Raw genomic sequence first — 19,960 nt, 5'->3', positions numbered from 1 at the left:
TTACTAATTTAAGGAAAATCCTCGTACCACCTCCAAATTAGCTTGCTATAATACTATTTGAAGTAAGGAACAACGTTGTAGACTTGTAGTAGACTGGTATAATACCATTGAAAGTAATTAATAGTATTCTCGGAATAAAAAATTTGATGGAACGCCCTTTTAAATCTTGCCCAAAGTTATTTTTCTCGAGGTGATAATGATTCTTCATTTAAAGATCTCACATGTGAGAAAGATAACAATTAAGTGTTTTCATTGGCAATCATTGTCTAGATGAGTCAGCATTATCATACAAGGCTTAAAGATTAATCTAGATTGTGTCTATCCAAATTATGTTATATAAAATATTTTTAAAATTTAAATTAGAGAATTAATTTCTTTTTTCTAAATCACCAACACCATCCACTATTAATACTCTTTGATGAAGCCCAAGAGTCAGAGCCATGGCATTATCTGTGCAATGGAGGTTGAATAAATAGATCAGGTTGAAAATGATAGGGAAGTGTGGATCTATTCTATCCATTCGATATTCTTATATACGACAAGTTGATTAACTCGAGTTAGACAAGCGATCGAGTTGATCGGATTAAATGGTTTGACCAGGCAAGACGAGCCAATAGATGATTGAGTTGTCAAGATCAACACTACAAGAAATTGATTTATCATCATCTATCTATCACAAAAGGAAGGAAATTAAAATACTCGATTTCTTACCTTCGAGCTAGAGGACATGAATCTCTCAACTGACAATCGCAAGAATTTCACCTCGAATAGAATAGTTGATTACTTTCGCCAAAGATAATATGTTCAACGACAAGTCTCAAAGATAGCAATTCTCAAGAATGATCAAGTGGTATATATATATATAGATAGATAGATAAACAGATAAATAGATAACAAATAATTTAATTTGATATATAATGGAGCGAAGAAATTCAGAGAATGACGAACAATTTGATTGAAGCTCGATCGTATAAGACCATAGATTACCATTGATAGTATAAGTGATCAATCCTATTGCTAAGGCATATAACATCTAACTTGTTCTTTTTCTCTTGTACTACTTTATAGCAATTCTAGCCCCTTTAAACTTATATAATAGTTTAGGTCTGTTTAATTTTCTTAAAATGAGCAAATAAAGGTCTAATAATTAACTTGTTTAAATTTTAAATAGGACGAATAATTTAAAAGTTTATTTTTGAATCGTATAAATTATATTTAATTTGCATTTAAGACGAATTCAAAAAAATTATCTATCTATTAATCGGGTGATACACCCGAATTATCTTTTTAAAAAAAATATTTAATTTTTGTGTAAAAGAAATCCTCGACTGGGCTTTTTTGAAAAAGCCGGAAGTATTATCCTTAACATTGAAGCATCGAATTATTAAAATCTCGGCGAGGCGCACGCAGAGGAGCAGAGCAGGACGACGTCAACATCGATTCTAGATCATGGGCGGTGGTAGGCGATCCTCCGATCATCTTCCGGAAGGTTCGAGTTTTACGCTTTCCCTTTTCCTTTTTCCAATCGATCATTACCTTCTCCAAGTCGTCTCAGAACTGGCAGATGACGGCGTGATTTCCTCACAATCTTCCTCTGACCGTCATCCCGATGACTCACCACTCTCATACTCGCCCGAGATCACAGCGGCCATTGCTGCCGCCGCCGCTGAAGAGGAGGTCTGTGATAACCCGCCGCGACGCAAGACTTACAATGAACTCTTGGAGTTTTATAGCGATCCCCCGGCGCGCAAAGGGACCCTCAGAGAAACCAAAGATCTCATCTTGAGGCAAGTCCGATTTTTTTTAGTCGCTCCTCGTTTAGGGATTTTGCCTTTTTCGATTTCTTGACTTTGATATCGCTTAGGCATAAACCTGGAGATTGGATTGAAGAAGTGGGCGGCACCACGGCCGGAGACTACGAGGTCTCGGACTGTACGACGCTTCTCCTGATTGGGCCTAGGGGTTCTGGTAAGAGTACTCTTATCAATAGGATCACCAGGGTGTTTGAAGACGACCAATCGACACCTGATAGGGCGCAAGTTTCACGTGAGGACTTCTTAAATTCTCAAGTTCTTATTTATTAGCTTAATGCAGGAATTGTGATCACAATTGCAGAAGCTCTTTGATGTTTTGGTCATGGCTGTGATATTTATATGCTTGCAGATAATTTGTCAGCAACATTAGGAACTTGCTTCCTGCAAGAATACATGATACCGAGGAAATCGAAATCACTTTGCATTTATGATACTCGGAGTTTGTCCAGTAAACCATCAGATAATGTTGAATTGCTCCAGTGTTGGATGACCCGTGGTGTTAGTCATGGAGAGATGGCGATAAGGTAATACACAATTGACTTTCAATGCACCTGCTCTAATTGGTTGTATGATTATTATTTTTTAATTGAAGCAATTAGTTCTTGAAGAATATTTCAAACTGTTGTCATTAAGAAATGCCGTGTTGGCGCTGAAGTGTCTTATCTTTGACATGATAAGTATTTTTTTATCATTAAGTATTCTTTTTTATTCTAAAGTTCTTTTGACATGATCCAAATGGCTTCTTGCCTTTGTACAGGATGGTATTCATATGCCATCACGGCAATTCCATTAGCAATTAGACTTCACTTATGCCAGTCACTGGTCAATGTGACTGCTCATTAGCATAGAACTTATAAATGAATAGATAAACAACAAGTTTTATTTATAAATTTTTTAACTACACTAAAATTTTTTAAAACATCAACTAGCAAAAACACTAAAAGAAATTAAAATGTGAAAAAGGTAAACAAATGAGGTTTCTAAAGATCCACATGAAAAATCTCAATAAAATGCAGTAGCTAAATATGCCCTAGAGTAACATCTAATGTCTGGATCTGGTACCCCTATTATTTTCCCTAAGGTGAGATTAGAGGCAAATAAAAATGATGCCAGATAAAGAAATAGTTGGTAGAAATGTATAAGATATATGATAGGAACAAGGATTAGGCCTTGTTTGGATTTTTTTCTTAGAAATTAAAATTTGTAAGTTAAATAGATAAATGAAATAAATATTCAGAATTAGCTTCTTTGTCACAATTAAATTTATTAGAGGTAAATGGGATGATAAATGTTTGATTTTTTCAATTTTCAAACTTCATTTTATTATCAGATGAACTGAAAATAATTTTTTTTCACAAACCAAATAAGGCCCTTGCAACAAGGTAGTGGGTAATGGGCAAATATAACAAATTATGCATTAAATGATATCTTCTCACGATGCACCATGTTACATTATTTAGGTAGATTTATATTTTTAAGCAAGCTTAAGCAGAGTTGACTTAGACCATCCCATGACTCAGAAGCAATCGAAAGGTGCACTATGCATGCTTGACATGTGCATGATCGCTACTTTATAGCAGCCTAGACACTCATCACTCATTACAATATAGAGATGACATGATGCCAGTGGTTGCAAGTCATTGAGATAGTTTAGGTCGTAATTAAGCATTCATTTTTTTTTTGTTACACATATCACGCATGCAATGTGCCATAACATGTAATCATTTTATACGTTCCACTTAGCGTATTAAGCATGTTGTGTCATAGCATATAGTCATTTTATTGGTTCCATTTAACATAGCATGGTATGTGTCATAATATATAATCAATATCAACATAAAACAAAAATACTAATGAGTAATATTATTAATCATGATGTAATGTAATTAATAAGCATAAGGACCATGAAAGTTGAGAAATTCGTAAGCATAAGGAAAATATGCATAGTATATGACATGTATTTTAAAAGAGGAATAAGTAGAAAGAAATATGCATGCTGTACATGTCTAAGGGTGATATCACAAGTGCATGTTTATAATGAATAAAGCAAGCAATTAAGAGTAGAAAAAGGGGCCAAACTAGATTTTTCTTTGTTGAATTAGAATTTTGCTTATAATCCTCTAGTTTACCACTACTCACGCACCTACAACAATTAAAACTATCCTAACAAGGGGCATGCAGTTTAGCTTAACAATTGGATTTAACATGAGGGTATAAGTGGTGTAATATTCATCCTTTCAAAGCACGGACTCTATGAAACAAGGTAATACACTTGGACTGACAATAAACTAGCCAAAACCTTGTTGTCCCTTTGGACAGCAGCTAAAGTGTCAATCAAGCCACAAAAATCTTATTATGGCCCTAAATTATTAGACAAGCATAGATAGGTGATCCTTTTCATCTTGTAGAATTTTAGACAATACCAAGTTCCACCAATCTAGAACAACAATGATTAGGAAAACATGAAACTTCAATTCCCTACAGCAAAACTCCCAGATCCTCATAACTCACCATGTAATACCTTTATTCAATAGAGTAAGACGACAATTAGATATAAGGATCCTACCTCAAGAACAAGGTTGAGATTTTTTCCATTGTCTTAATTGGTCTCAAAAAACACCAAGTAACTCCAATTTGCAACTGCTGCCCGCAGGAAACACTAAACTCCTCTGATTTCTATATTCATTCGTTTCTAGCTCGTCACTAAAATCTCATTGCTTCCTTGCTCTCTTTGTTGAGAGGACAGTTGTTGAGGAGGTGAAACATGAGATTGAAAATGTCAAATATGACCTAGAACCTTGGGCAGGTGAAGAAATAGTGAGAAGAAATGAAGAATTTGTTTGAGGCCCTCGACGTGCAACATGGGTGTGCGAGGAGTGGTGGTAGCTGCACACTAGGAAAGTGTCCACAAACTCCACTTGTTGTATAAGGGTTCAGGCATGGAAGGGGAAAAAGTAAATTTGTGGGTTTAAGTTGCTTACCTGGGTGGGTTTAACTTACGATTTGATTTGGGTTTTAAATTTAACAAAATATAACAGCATTTTTAATAGGGTTAGTGAACATATAACTTTGAATCACTTAAAGAAGTCTTTTAGTTAGGATTTGGCTGTGTTAACGGGCAAAAACTAAACTTGCATTAAGTTATGAAGGAATTTGCTAAGACAACATACAAGTGGTTCATTTACTCATTTTTGGATGTGATATTTTAATTTGTTGTTTCAGGCAATCAGATGATATCATGACAAGGAATACAATAAAATCAATGGTCCGACAAGGTGTATTCAGCCCTTGCAAAAAGAGGGTAGTAAACTTTGTCATATTGGTCGTTAATGGAGTCACTATTTTGGAATCGATTCATGCAAAAGACAATGGTTATGTTGATATACTATTGGAGACCTTCAAATATCCATTCTTGTCGTTTAAAGGTATTGTTAGTTGATTAATTTTTCTTACATTAGAAAGGTTGTGAAAACAGTTCAGTTCCAGCTTTGTGATTTGATGGTTTTTTATAAACTGAATGCATCTCTTCTTTCAAAATGCATTGGTGAAACTCAAATTTCTAGTTAAACATAGAGATCATATACACATAGATCCTTGAACCTTTCTCAATCCGCATGTTATCCTAGGAGTGATATAGAAACATACGATCATGAAGCACACAATATACTAGTAGGTAATTCTTTTAATCGAAACAGTAAAATATACCATATGCAATTTTATAAATTAAAGGCAAAAATCAAAAGGGCGCCCCAATTTTTTCCAAATCATCAAAGAGGTGCCCTATTTTGATTTTTTTTATCAAAAGGGCACCCCACCCCACCAACAATCTATGTATAATTACCAAACTGCCCTTAGTACATTGTTCCCATTATTATCTCTCGCCTAAATCCTGATAGCAGCTACGGTTTCGTAGTTGTTACAGCATGAATGTTGGGTGAGCAGGTTGAATTCGTGATGTAGCAACTACGACATAGCTGCTATAACGTGCATGAATGGTAGGTGAACAGGATTGAATCCGTGTTGTAGCAACTAAGAAACGTCCGACCGATTCAAGATTTAGGCGGGAGATAATAATGAAAATATATATTGGAGGGCAGTTGGGTAATTGTACATGGATTGCTAGTGGAGTGGAGCATCCTTTTAATAAAAAATTAAAATGGGGCGCCCCTTGATGATTCTAAACAAATAAGGGTGCTTGGTTGACTTTTGACTTTTGCCTATAAATTAATTGTCATATCAATTCCGCATGACTTATGATCTAAGGATTACTGTAGTTGCAGTAGTTAGATCGGCAATGAGATCTTTCTGGTATACTCTCCAAGTAACCGAATATGGTAGCCTTATATCTCGTGCTTTCTAAGCATTGCCAGGCCAGATCATCTTCCTACATAGTGCAATTGACTAAAGGTTAGTGGACCACTGAATGAAGTGACTATAAGCAGAGATTGATAAATTAAATAAGTCTAGCAGTTTTATTCCTATATTACCAAAGCTTCACTATTTGTAGATTGATTGGAATTAAACTAAATATTCTTCTGTTTGTAATGCAAAATGTAATGTTACTAGCAAATAATCTACTTGAAATCCTCTTCAGCTAAGTCTTATTCCATTCTTGATCTATATTATCACACAACTATTTTTAGTGAAGTTTTTGTGATGATCAGTTGCCCATCTACATAACGGTAAACACATGCTGCATTGAATGGTCAAGATTACTGTGAGAACCAATATTCATAATTGCATCTAACGGTTTGACGCAGGAAGGAAACAAATGGATGACACTGGAAAAAAATGTTATTAATTAGATTATTGTTTGTTTAGATTTATGTTTGGTTGCCTATGGAATGCAATATTTGGCAGGCATGGAGGTTCCAAAATAATTAGGACTCAGTTCTTTTGCCTGACAAGTTTGATTAGTGATAGGCAAGTATACACAAACTTTACAAGCTTGATTAGTACAATTAAAAACACAGATGACATTCTCTTTCATACTTTGGGCATAGCCTGTTTGACCATGATCGTGGGTAAAATATTTTGTTGATGATGCTTCTATTATGGAGTTCTGCATTTTCCTTCTACTAGTGTTCATTACTTGAAAGGAAGTCTTGGTGCAATGGTAAAGTTGTTTGCCATATGATCTTGTGGTCACAAATTTGAGTCGCAGAAATAACCTCTTGCATTGTAGGGTAAGACTGCTCACAATAGATTCAATGTGGTCTAACCCTTCTCTGGAACCCCACATTAGTGGAAACTTTGTGCACTTGGCTATCTTTTTCTTTTTAGTGTTCATTAATTACTTCTATTTCCCATCACTTTAATTCGGAGTCTTTGTCATTTTTATTCATGCTTGCAAAATTTTCCTTCCAATATAATTTCTGTTAATTGCAAATGTTGTGATGTAGATAACAAACCAGCTTTGGTGATCACCCATGGTGATGAATTGTCAATATCACAGCGTGCTCGTGTCCGTCTCTACTTAGGAGATCTCTTGGGAATTCCTCCTCTGCAGCAAATTTTTGACATTGCAGGTGGTGCATCTAATCTTTTCTGCCTCTTCCTAGATAAACATGTGTATTCGATATGGTACAAATAAATAAAGTTCACGGTTGCAGACACGAAGGATGAAGATACTGAGTTGGCCATAGTGGGTATGTTGCGTTACTGCATTGAACATGCTGATAGGAACCTTCCTTTCAATCAGAACTACTTATTGCAGGTTGGTATTCTAGATTCTACGATTTTTGCTAGTCTTTATGCCAATTGTATGTTTCCTTTGCTGCTCCTGTCTCTGATGCTGCAATTCTTGAAGTTGTAAAAGCATTAGTGGTCACCTTTGAGAACTTGAAGCAGTTTATATGAATGATGTCGTAAGATTTGAGACCTATAATAATATATCACATCTTAATTTGTATCGTCTGGAATCTAGAGAAAAGAAGTTTATGGTTTAGTTAAACGGAATCACTTGCCGAGAAAACCCTTGACTTCAATTCTATTTTGGAATTCTCTCAACCTCTTCTTGGTCTATGATCTCGAGGTGTCCTAACAATAGGATGCAAAACATTTCTCATTCGGGACAAGGGCGACAAGATTAAACTCCTCTCAGTGATGCTATACGGATTTGAAGCCCAACTTTTGGCAGAAAATCTGTTGGTTTTTCTTAACCTCTTTTTATCTACAATCCGCTGTAACAAGGGTGAGTTGTAACTACGTTCATTTATTTGCTTCATTTCATCTACATACTTTTCTGCTTTTAGTTTTACTTTTCCGAAAAGCATTAAAACTCTCTCTTTGTCAACAGAAGCACAGAACTTTGATGCTCATTTTTATGGTTTTTTATTCCTTTTATCCGATTCCACTGTAGGGGCAGAGAATCTTCCACAGCATGATGGAGATGTTGCAGGGTTACGATACAATACTAGAAGTCACCGTCATCATTTTGTGCATCATCCTGCTACTTTTGCGTGGACTTGTGAATTTCATCCAGTGACAGAGCCCTTGTTGTCATTTTAAGACAGTGCCATTGCTCATGAATCTTGTAGATAGTTACTTTCTTATTGGAACATGAACAAGTGTGTTCTTAGAATTGAAGTTTCAATAAATTCTAGAACTGATCGACCGACCACTATGGGGAGGACAGTTTTCTCTTAAATTGCATTCTCTCTTAAATTGCATTATCATACACATTTATGAATGAGATTGTTGAGATCGATGACCAAGGCCAAAGATATCAACAAGTTAGATACGTACAAATCAGTGATGCAGAGGATTCGGCCCCGTCGGGTTCAGTCGCTCCTCCACGCCGTACCGGGGACTAATCTCGCCGGCGCCGACGCCCGGCGACCGCCCTCCACGTCGGTGACTGCCATGGCGACGGAGGTGCTGCTTCCCATAACTCACCGGCCGGAACCAGCATTCGCCGCCATGAGCAGAGGAGCAGCCGCCGGCAGTGCTCAGCAGCAACAGAAGGAAAGCGAGCCACAGGAGGACAAGACTCAGTAAAAGCGCCCTCCTCCCCGACGGATGGAAGAAGCAGAATTATTATTTTTTATATTTAAATAATTTTAAATAAATTGATAAAGAATTTTTAAGTAAAAACATAATATTTAGGACAAAAGTATAAATTGAAATGGTTAAAAAGAGATCTTTTTATTTGTTATCAAAAGTCTCATCTCCCCTCTACATATTTTATTTTTGAAAATTATTTTTTATTTTTTATATTATTATATTAATTACAAAATCATAATTACTCTCTAATTATAATAATTATGATACTGTAATTATAATTTAATAACTACTATAAATATACAATTATAATAGTTATGATCTAGTAATTATTATAATATAATATTAATTAAAATAAATTATCTATATTCTATAATACGACATTAATTTATGTTGATTAATTTTAATTAGTGTTGATCAACATTTATATATATTATAAGAGTTATAAAATATAATTATTATAATACAGTATTAGTATTGATTAAAATAGAAGTGTTCATAGCCATTATAATAATATATTAAAGTTAAAATATTAATATAGTAGTTATAAATCTGAAGTGTCAAAAATATGAATAGTATGACAAGTAAAAATATATTGATGATCCCTTTTTAATAATAAATAAAAAAGATACGTCCCACGAAGCCCTTTTAATTTTTACCCTAATATTTATGACAAGTTAAATTTAAAAAAGTATTTACTTTAATATATTATAACAACTAATAATAGGGCTGAATAAATAGCGACGGCAAAAACACATTCATTTTTTCGCTGCCATGCCAACAAATTAAGAGGCGAGGCAGCGCCTAAACGAAGCTTAATGATGGAGAATGAGATGGATCAAGGTCGGAAGAGGCTTTAGCCGCACCGGCACATCCAAGCCATCAGATAATAACTCTCATCCCCTGTTTCTTCCGGCGACGAGCTTCTTCCTCGCGGGAACGCCACCAGCGTCATCCTGCACGGCCTGCACCTCATGCACCTGTTCACCGACAGAAGGCGGCCTCGACCCCAGCGCCTTCACGGCTCCGTAGCCATCGTGCTCGCCCAACCCTGTTACAGAGAATAAGATAATTAATCAATTAATTAGCAAGTTTCAACACTGAATTTCGTATATCTTTCTTGCCTGCGCCGGCGAAGGAGAAGAAGAGCAGCAGCAGCAGCTGAAACAGTGTCGAAGCCATGGAGGGGAGAAGAGGAAGAGTGAATTAGTGACTGCAGAGCAGGGCATGGGATAAAGAAATGATCCCGAGTGAAGCGGCGACTGCTGCCATGGGAGAGCCATTTCCAGTTGGTGGAGGTGCAGTCGCAGTGGCGATTGACTGACGAGACGAGCTCTGAGTTTCTTGGATATAGTTTAACTTTGCATCAAAAACTTGTTAAGGTGAAGACCTCAACTATGACAAGAATAAAATGTAAACGACCCCTCCAACAATAGCAAATTTGTGAATATGATTTTAATAGTGTGATTTGTTCGGTAGGCAAATTAGAGGAAGAACTTGTATATATATAAAAAAACCAATCCAATCTGTATTAAGATTTTAAACCATGCTCTCAGCACAACCTTTGGTAAAACAAGCCAAAAGCGATTATTATATCTGTAGAAAGATTTTATGAGAATAACAGATTTTGCAGTAGCTAGTACCAGGGATTTACCAGCTTAATTCTATACAAAAGGGGTAACAAAAACAGGATAACAAGTAATTTGAGCTCTGCTTATCAGATGCAACAAGCAACCAAACAATTATCCTCCCAGGACACTATTGCAGAATTCACTGGAAAGAAAACACATCATTTTCGAACTCATATTAAACACATTGTATAAACCATGTCGACTCCATCGCAATGATACATCACAGGAACAACAAGCCATAGATAAGAGTTCAAGCAACACTCCCAACTGTATATAGTAATACAACATACAACAAACCCAAATCCTTATTATACCGTCCCCTCATCCAGACAAGTAACTATCTTTCCCTGACCAACTGCAAACTTTATTCTGAAAAAAGAAATACGCAAAGCACTAATTTGTCGAACCAATCATGTAGTGAGGATGGGTGGAAGATAGTCAGATTTGGTTCCGAGGACTCGGGCTTTGGTGTCAGGGAAGAACTCTGTCCCTGGCAACTCTGTGACAGTGCCTTCGCTGGAGACTGCTATGGGATAGCTAAGAAGGTGACCTGGCAGATCGCGGTCGAGGTTGTCACTTGAATATAGATCCCAGTATTTCTCAGCTATCTTGTTGACCTTCTGTACGCACTCCAATGTCTCTGGATGCTGGAAGACTTCATCAAGCATTCCCAGATGCTCATACCAAAGGGCCATTCTGAAACCATGGATCTGCCCCTTTGCTAGCTCCCTCGTTGACAGGTAGTGTGGTTGGTATGCTCCCATAGCAATCTCAGAATCCCTGCTTCCATCCATTGATCGCTGGTTGATGTTGGCCGATCCGATTATGATATACTCATCATCAACTGTATTCAAGAATTTTAAGAAAATGAAATGTCATTTACTCCAAATATGTGATTGCATTACAACAAGTTGGCAAGGTGATACAATGACAGACCTCCACAATCAGAACATGAATGAACAAAACACTTGGACCCAGAAGGGTAAATAGATGATATGACTGAACAAAAACAAGAATGCTGCATTTCTGAAGAATGATCAAAACCAGAATCCATCATATGAAAGTTAAGAGAAAATTGCATTTAAACCCTCCACAATTTTCTGGGGTTTTTTTTTGAAATGCTCATATAGTTTTCAAATTAACATTTTATCCCTATTTTCTGTTGCTAAAATACGCTTCACCCCGTTAAATCCTAAATTTTTTTCCATTATCTTTCCATGAATCATCTTGCATTCCATAAATTTATGACTTTTAATATTTTTGGAGTCACAATCTCAGGCGACCATTTGAGTTAAAGCTTAAACGAAGAAAAATCATTGTATCTCAAATTTTAATTGCAAGCTAATTTTCAAATCAACTTATGGTCAATCCATGCCAACATAGTGCTGAGTTCTAAAGCATAGTCTTTTCCAATTTAGCTTGTGCCCTACAACTTCAAGATTTCTAACATTTTTAGAGTCAAACCCCATGTTACAACTTGTGTTGAAGCTAACAATCTAAAACTGGCAATCTCTTGAAATTTGATCTTGAGTTGATTTGCTAATCAGCTTGTGGTCATTCTATTCCAACACAATGCCAAGTTCCAAGGTGCAAGCTGATTGTCAAATCAACTTGTAGCCAAATTTAAAGAGTGTGAGTGTTTTGGCTTTTAGCTTCGAAACAAGTTACAGCATGAGTTTATAACTCAAAATATTACAAATCTTGAACTTATAGTTTGCACACTTAGAAATTAACACTCTGCTGACAATGCATGATAGTAAGGTGATTTGCAAATGAACTTCCAAGAGACCATGAGATTTCTGAGTATTTAACTTCAACACAAATTGTAAATATCTTAGAAATTTTGAATTTTTAGGCGTAAGCTAATTTGTAAGGCTTGCACCTTATAACTTAGCATTGTACTTGCACAAAATGACCAAAAGCTTATTTGCAAATTAGCTTATGACTAAAATATGAGGCACCCTTAACTTTTCTAAATTCTTGGCTTTATCAAGTTGTAGAATGGATTTGTGACTCTAAAAATGTTTAAAATCTTCAAATTGAAGGATGGGGTATTTCAACAATAGATTAAAACTATGGGGGGAGAGGGTAAAATGATGATTCAACAAGTTTGGGAGGCATTTCAAAATGGCAATAATTATGCAGGTAAAATGAAATGTTCTCCATAGTTAGTTCATAAAATAACAACGAATTAGTTGAGCATACAGCGGAGTGCCTGCCCATCAAATTGTAAAAAATCCATAAAATACAAGCGAAGTGCCTAAAGAAAAATAATGTTGCTAATTTGAATAAATTGATTCAGTCATGCATTTTGCCAACCCCACTTAGTGGGATAAAGGCTTAGTTGTTGTTGTTGTTATTTCATTCAAGCATCTTGAGGCCTCTATACTATCAATTCCATGATTTTAGCCTACAAGGAACCTAGAAAAAAGTTTGTTTTGTTGGTTAACCTGAAAGCTTGAATTTCCTATCTGTTACTAGGTTTCCAAGAGGCATAAAATAGCATAATATGAAGCAAATAAACTCATTGCAAATGATAAATTTTGCAGTACAAAAATGCATATCCATTAGCTTATTCAAATCAATCAATTAGTAAATGTGGGCACTACAAGTCTCAATTTAGGTATAAATCAATCAGCGACGGAAGTGCATGTCTATTACAGAACTCTAAAACCATGTAGAAATAGAAATAATAATAAATGAAGGCTTACCAATCATCATTTTTGTATGAACATAGATCATAAATCGTCTGGCCTCTTGAGCCCTGCTGTAGTCAGTGTCTGGTGGTGGCTGCTCCTCAGGTTCATATTCCCCACTCTTCTTTACCTCTCGATTCGCTAAGCAAAAGAAGGTCAAGTAGTCCTTCGGATTATCTTCAAGTCCTTTTGCCCGAAGAGCTTGAACAATATCTGCATACATCATGTCCATTGTCCGCCGCTGCCAATCTAAGATTGCTTGGACTGATCCACTTTCTGGTATGCCCTCTGGCCACATTGGAACAACGATATAGACAGTAAACCTCTCCCCAGCTTCAATCTTACTAACAATCTTCAAAGACAACTCCTTAGGGATCAGATGCAATGCACCAATGTCCTCAGGCTTGATGTCATCAGCTTTCCATGCATAAGAACTGCCAAGGAAGTACTGATTTTCAATATAGATAAAATCTTTTGCCCTACGAATGGCATTTACGTAAGCATCTTGAATGCTTCTATCAATGATGTTATCCTTCCCACTAACAAGCCCGGCTCTAGCAGCATCCTCTGGGGCCTCAGGGAAGCCAAAAGCAGCACCTTCATCAATAGATCTGAACAGTTGAACATTCCAAGTATCTTGGTCCTCTGGAAACATGACAGGAGAAGGTGGAATTATGATATCAGATAGATCTCGAAGCTCTACAAGGATATCTTTTCTTCCCTGCTTTCTCCATCTCTGTTCAAAATTGTACAAAACATCCCAGGCAATAGGTCCTTCAAGCCGTGAATGGATATCATGCCAAGGCTCTCTTGGTCCACCTTTCTTGATTGAAGCCTCTCCAAAATTTGGTTGGTGGAAGTCATCATGATGAGCCGTGTCCAATGTCCTGAACAAAGAATGAAATTGTGTATCATATCTGCCATCACAAAGATCAATGCCCCCGACAAAGCTCACAATTCTTCGCTGCTGAGAACTCTTGTTAGGCATCTCGTGGTCAACAACAACAATCTTTTGATGATGAGTGAACATAGTGGCAATTTGTAGGTCTTGAACAAAGCTTCCACCATCATCAGGATTTCGAGGACACAAAACACAGTGTACATCCGAGTCCTTGAAATATTGTTCAGTTTCCTCATCATGGGTTGCCATAAGACCATCTTTCTTCAGTAAACCTACTGAGGTTCTGTCATCCCAAACTAGCATAAGGACTCGAACACCTTCACTAGCCTTCTTCTTAAGGAGCTCTCCAAGTGTAACATCTCCACCTGGTTTTGGCCTCTTGGTGTCTCTCACCAAAGTGATCTCCGTGTACACAGACCATCCAGTGATGTATATAAGATGTTGTGCATTACTAATTGCATCAAAAATATCTTCCCAGCACCTATGGGGCTCATAGATTTTCCCATCAGAAAGAGGGATTCGGGGAATGAAGTCGTCAGGGACATGTGCATCTTGGTAAAGTGTTACCTTGCAACCTTGTCTCTGAGGGAAAAATGTGTAGGGGACACCAGGATATTTTCCACTTCGAAGACCCCTTGCCCAGTTGCGGTCTTTTGAAACATCAAAGTATTGTAATTTCACATGAACCTTAGCTTCTCCAATAGGATTCCGATCTTGATCACATATCTCGAGCCACCTATCCACTTCCTCACCATCAAGAATCTCAGTGACGGGCAAATAAGCTCTTCCAATGAGTGATGCCCCGATAGGGTTGTCAACTTTGATGGTGATGATGACATCTGCTGCCATGTGAGCACAATATATATGAAAAGACTCGTACCAACGAGGATTGATAGGTTCCTTAAGTTTTCTTGTTCGGCCAACACGGGCCTTCTCTAGATCAATTGTGGCATAAATATTGGTGGAACCTTTGCCAAGACCCACAGTATCTTCAATACCTTCAACAATCTGTTCGAAGTATTTCAATGTGCATAAACTGATCAGAATAGAAGAAACAAAAAGGCATTCAATAAAAATATTAACTAAATCAAATGCCTACATAAATAATCTCAACCACAATACACAAGAATCAACAACAATTTTTTTTAAAAAATGTCTCGTACTAAATCGATCCTAACTGATTATCTTCTAATTTTCAATGATTTCTTATCACACTTTGATGAGTCTCCAATACACAGTACATTTGGCGTTGGGCTTGCCTATATATTGGCCTCGTATTTCTAGCTATAGCTCAAGTGTCAAATAAACTCTATTTAAGGGGCTTTTAGATGTTTTAAGTATAGTTATGAAAATCAAATTAGAAATTGAATTAAAATACTCCAAGGCACAAGTTCACCGGTCAAACTAGTGGGTCAATAGATTGAATTGCATATTGCACAAGGTACCTAGTTAGACTGGCACTGTTTAACCAATCCAACTGCATAACTACAACAATCTTAAATTTAGTTATAAAGAATATATTTATTCAGTAATCAATATAACTATATCTATTTGATTTTTTACCTGGTTTAAATGCGTATCCAAACCAAGTAAATTGCTCTTGTTTTCTTTGTGCAAGAGCAAGTTTAGCAAGGGAGATGAAGATTTTATTATATGGACTTGCGGTAAAATTATTCGTCATTCTAGATGCATCTGATTTTGATCTACGAGTCTATAGTTTGTCGGCAGTTTCTAGCAAGCGGTGCTAGAGTAATATCCAACCCATGGTATTTGAGACACTTTGCAAACACGACATTTGGGATCTCTTCTTTCTGTTAACAATAAATTCTACAAATCTACTTTCTACAGAACATTAGAGAAATAAAAGATGCTTGGAATATAAAACAACAATCACCAACAGAGACCTCGCAAAATCACACATGACTCACCAATCATTAGCTGACAACACACCGTGCAAATCTCATAAGCACAAAGATGGTACAGAGGAGATCGAGAAACCAGAGATGACTAAGTCAAGTGCTCATCACAATATAGGCGTTACCTTACGAAAGAAATGTGGAGCGCCACCAGAAGCTCTGTGAGGATTCGTCAGTGAGTCTGCTTCAAAAATCGAAGCATGGAGAGTTCCGTGCAACAAAATCTGGGCCATTTCTCACCTGCTATCTCAATTCCAAAAAGAGAAAAATATATACATCAGGGAAGAAACAGATCCGAACCGCAAGCGAGCTGATAAATAAAATCAAATCGCAAGATCGCATCTTCCAGAACTTAAATCACAAAAGCGACGGTCCTCCCCCAAAAGAAAAAGAAAAAGACTTCCACAAAGAATAGAATCTGACAAATTAGCAAACTTCATCAAAGACTAACCAAATCAACATGAGAAACAAAAGGAAAAAAACACAATTTGAAGTGCAAAAGCAAGTAAAAAAAGAGTCGTAGGCTCACTTTCCGCAGTCTAATTTAACTCAAAAAGTAGAAAAGCAAAAGCCATCAGACTGGCACTGCACCATACTCATTCAGCTGGAGTAGAAAAATCAAAACCCCTTTTTCCCCTTTTCAGAATCAAGATAGGTAAGTAAATCCCGCGTAAAACCCGCCGATCTTGCAGTAATCAAGATTGAAGAAGTACAATTTCAGTGTACTTACCCGGCGACGAATCCCGCGTCGAAGCGAGTGACCAAATCGTGACAAAGAAGAAGGACAGGGATGGAGGAACTGAGAGAGATGACGATCACTGCGGCCTCGGCGTTGAGGCGCGGATTTATATAGAGAAGATGGAGTGAACGGATCAGATCTGGAAGAAGTGGGAGGAAGAAGGTGAAGGGCCCCGTTGACGTTTTTTAATTTTAACAATAAAAAAAATGAAAAAAAAAAACAAACAAGCAAATATAACTAACAGTGGCAAGTGGCAGTGCAATTACTTCGAACTAAAGAAATAGAAAACAGAGAAGAAAAATATAAAATTTAAAAATAAATAAATAAATTTAAAGAAAATTAATCAAAAATAAATTTCTACATTCATCAAACTCTTTTATTCGTTTAAAGATGGAATCCACCACCCAACTATCCTACATAATCAATCTCAAGATCATCTATAAAGAAATAAATCGAGAAATTGTAGTTGATCACGACTGAATAAGGCATTACATTCATCAAATCCTCTTAAGCACTTCAATAAAAAAAGTGGAATTCGCCATCCTAGCGATCCCACACAGTCGATCTTATCACCATATGTGAAGAGATAATCGAGAAGTTGTAGTTGATCACGACAAAGAATGATATTATTTCGACTTCGCTGAGATATCAAACTCTCAATCAGTGATTAAATTGATATGAAAAGGCTATTATTACGAACATGGTAATGATAATGTTTTCTATTATCATATCAAAGAAGTAAAATATTGTTGAGATGAAAAATTATAATCTTGAGATATAATTGAATTGGTTATGACAGAATAGAATTATTAAAGTGTATAAGGATCAAATCTCAAATCTTGACTAAGTTGAAATAATATCCTTCTCTATTGTAATTAATTATAATTTTTTAATTTACTTTTGTTTAAGACGATCGTGAAGCCATCAGTTTCCGAATTAATTGTAATTTATAAGAATATAAATACCTAAACTATAAAAATAAAAGTAAAAAAAAATGTAACAAACATCAAGTTACAGATATACAATACAGGCCCGGCTCTGGGCATAGGCGGGTAAGGCCTATGCCTAGGGCCCAGGTTTAAAAGGGGCCCAAAAAAAAAATTTAAATTATTAAATTATTTAGAGATAATAAAGGGTTAAAATCGGATCCAAAAAATTTCGCCGCTTCCCAATACCGATATCCCCTTTATCTCCCTCGCCTCGTTCGACGCGTCTCCTTCTCCCGTTCTCTTTCTCCTCGCCTCGTTCTCCGCGTTCTCCTCCCGTTCTTTCGTTCTCGTTCTTTCGTTCTCGTTCAACGCCAACGCCCTCAGCCGACTGTCGACTCTTCATCTCCCTCGCCTCGTTCGCTTGAGGGTTTTCCTCACCGACGCCGGCGAACAGCGATCTCCTGCCGCCTCGCCCCTCTGGAGTGGACTGGCCGTCTTCCTCCGTTCCTCGCCGGCGAAACCGCGAGGCTTCAAGCTCGCGCTCTCGCCCCTCTTGCCGTCTTGGCGTCCCCAAGGTCACTCCCCCCAAGGAGTCCTCAACGATAAAGGCTTACGGCTTACCCTGGGATTAGCCCGCTGAACGTCGGCACGTTGAACTCGGGGAGGGAGGGGTCCTTTGGATCGAGGAATTCAGAAAAGGGGTGCTCGCCAGTTGCGGAGGTGTCGTGCGCCGAGAACAATATCGAGCCTGAATCGAGAGAAAGGTGGGATTTTGATCTACGTTTGCGATAAAGACTACGGCTACATATTTATGGTTAATGGTTTATAAAACGCAAGTTTCTTTACTTATTTTATCCATGACTCGCTTTCTGCTTATTCTTCTTCAGAAAATAGAAAACAACAACATCATCATCGAAATCTTCTTGCTGTTATATCTGTTTATTTGCTTTCCTTCTGCAAGGAGCTATTTGAGACCAAGTTTGAAATTTCAAGCGTTTTATCATCTGTGTCCGCGTTCTTCGTGAGTATTCAAAAATATTTTCCATTAGAGATTTAAGCTTTGGAGAGTTGTAGTTGTTCCTTCTGTTTCCTTGTTACTGGATGCTAGTGACTAAGTCACAAATTTTTTGTGGAAGTTTAACAGATTATCTTGAAGTTTAACAGATTGTTTGTTTTACTATTTCTAATATTATTGTTGTTAACAAATTTCGCCTAGGACCCTCCGTGGGCTTGAGCCGCCCCTGATACAATACCACTAAAAAAAAATGATGCATCTTTAAATAATATTAGTTATAGACATAAATGTCACAACAAAATCTACGACGATTTTTATATACCTTAAAAGATGGTGAAAAATAAAAGACCTATTCTAAAAGTTACAAGAATATTTTTATTTACAAATATTTTAATATAATTAGGGGGAAAATTAAAAGTGCGTCTCAAATTAAAAAAAACATCAAATAGATATTTTTCAAAAAATATATTTTAATATTTTATCTCTAAAAATACCTCTTATTTCAATATTATTATACCAGCTATTTAGTAATTTTTTATAATTATTTTAAAATAATTTTAATAAAATTTAAATAATTTCGATCAAGTTAAAAGAGTATTAAAATAGTATTTAAAATTTAAAATTTAAAATTTAAGATTTAACTATAACTATATTACAGGTACTACTGATAACTATTACAACATCAAAAATTATCCATTTCATTTTAATTAAATTAAATTTTAAATGTTAAATAGTAATTACAAAGTAATTATACACCGTTATAATAGATACTCCATAGCTACTATAATAACTTTAAAATAAAAGATATTTTCAAAATAAATACAAATGGACACCCTTTTGATTTTTTTTTTAATGCTCATCTGACTATTTGATAAATCTGATCTTCCTTCTAATTTTTGCCCATATAACTAACCACCTTATTCACTCATAAAATCACATGACTATAGTTATTGTTTAAGCAACATCATTCTTTATTAATAATTAAAAAATATTATTTTAATATCCCTAATATTATCTATATTCTACATAGCCATTATTAATGATTAAATATATAAAATTGTTATAATGTTACGAGTGAATACTATAAAAGTTTAAAATTAATCAATCTATATTTATCAAAAAGAGCATTTTGTACAAGTGAATTGCCTAAAATAGAAACAATTGAAATGGAAAAAATATTAATATGATGAAAAAATGTATTTAAAATTAAAAAAAATATATAAAATGATGATTAAATTTGTTATGTTATATGGAACTAAATATTAGACTATAACTCAATCACATAATAGAAAATGAGAGTCATATAGACGAAAATAT

The 19,960-nt window shown here is 36.0% G+C and overlaps 2 protein-coding genes across 4 annotated transcripts; one reads left to right on the top strand and one right to left on the bottom strand.

Annotated features, from left to right (window-relative positions):
• Positions 1-1,378: 1,378 nt before the first annotated feature.
• LOC141820483 (uncharacterized) lies at positions 1,379-8,463 on the top strand. Of its 2 annotated transcripts, none has more exons than XM_074707808.1 (8): positions 1,379-1,489; positions 1,556-1,787; positions 1,865-2,046; positions 2,164-2,338; positions 5,037-5,239; positions 7,217-7,342; positions 7,427-7,530; positions 8,176-8,463. In XM_074707808.1, the coding sequence occupies exons 1-8, from the start codon at positions 1,450-1,452 to the stop codon at positions 8,299-8,301; spliced, it is 1,188 nt and encodes a 395-aa protein (XP_074563909.1). In that variant the 5' UTR covers positions 1,379-1,449; the 3' UTR covers positions 8,302-8,463. The 2 variants fall into 2 exon arrangements, with proteins under 2 accessions (XP_074563909.1, XP_074563910.1); XM_074707809.1 differs by having other exon boundaries at positions 1,406-1,489; positions 1,565-1,787.
• A 2,127-nt stretch (positions 8,464-10,590) lies between these two features.
• Positions 10,591-16,841, bottom strand: LOC141820335 (phospholipase D alpha 1-like). Of its 2 annotated transcripts, none has more exons than XM_074707626.1 (4): positions 16,691-16,841; positions 16,086-16,203; positions 13,159-15,052; positions 10,591-11,291 (listed from the first exon to the last, which is right to left on the bottom strand). In XM_074707626.1, exons 2-4 carry the CDS (start codon positions 16,191-16,193, stop codon positions 10,858-10,860), a joined length of 2,436 nt encoding a protein of 811 aa, XP_074563727.1. In that variant the 5' UTR covers positions 16,194-16,203; positions 16,691-16,841; the 3' UTR covers positions 10,591-10,857. The 2 variants fall into 2 exon arrangements, with proteins under 2 accessions (XP_074563727.1, XP_074563728.1); XM_074707627.1 differs by having other exon boundaries at positions 16,086-16,200; positions 16,691-16,814.
• Positions 16,842-19,960: the final 3,119 nt, after the last annotated feature.

Source organism: Curcuma longa, unplaced genomic scaffold (genome assembly GCF_044706935.1).
Source record: "Curcuma longa cultivar G26 ecotype Majalengka, Jawa Barat unplaced genomic scaffold, ITB_CL_G26_1.1 utg3290_np1212_1714210_RagTag, whole genome shotgun sequence".
Taxonomy (NCBI): domain Eukaryota; kingdom Viridiplantae; phylum Streptophyta; class Magnoliopsida; order Zingiberales; family Zingiberaceae; genus Curcuma; species Curcuma longa.
Note: the sequence above shows the minus strand (reverse complement) of the source record. Positions and strands in the feature narration are given on the sequence as shown.

Excerpts from the sequence above, each read along its gene's own strand:
- LOC141820483 (XM_074707808.1), top strand. The coding sequence starts at position 1,450 with ATGGGCGGTGGTAGGCGATCCTCCGATCATCTTCCGGAAG. Across the intron at positions 1,490-1,555 it reads CTCCGATCATCTTCCGGAAG|AACTGGCAGATGACGGCGTG; the intron begins GTTCGAGTTTTA and ends AAGTCGTCTCAG. Across the intron at positions 7,531-8,175 it reads ATCAGAACTACTTATTGCAG|GGGCAGAGAATCTTCCACAG; the intron begins GTTGGTATTCTA and ends ATTCCACTGTAG.
- LOC141820335 (XM_074707626.1), bottom strand. The coding sequence starts at position 16,193 with ATGGCCCAGATTTTGTTGCACGGAACTCTCCATGCTTCGATTTTTGAA. Across the intron at positions 15,053-16,085 it reads CTCCACATTTCTTTCGTAAG|ATTGTTGAAGGTATTGAAGA; the intron begins GTAACGCCTATA and ends TACTTCGAACAG. Across the intron at positions 11,292-13,158 it reads TCATACAAAAATGATGATTG|TTGATGATGAGTATATCATA; the intron begins GTAAGCCTTCAT and ends TCTTGAATACAG.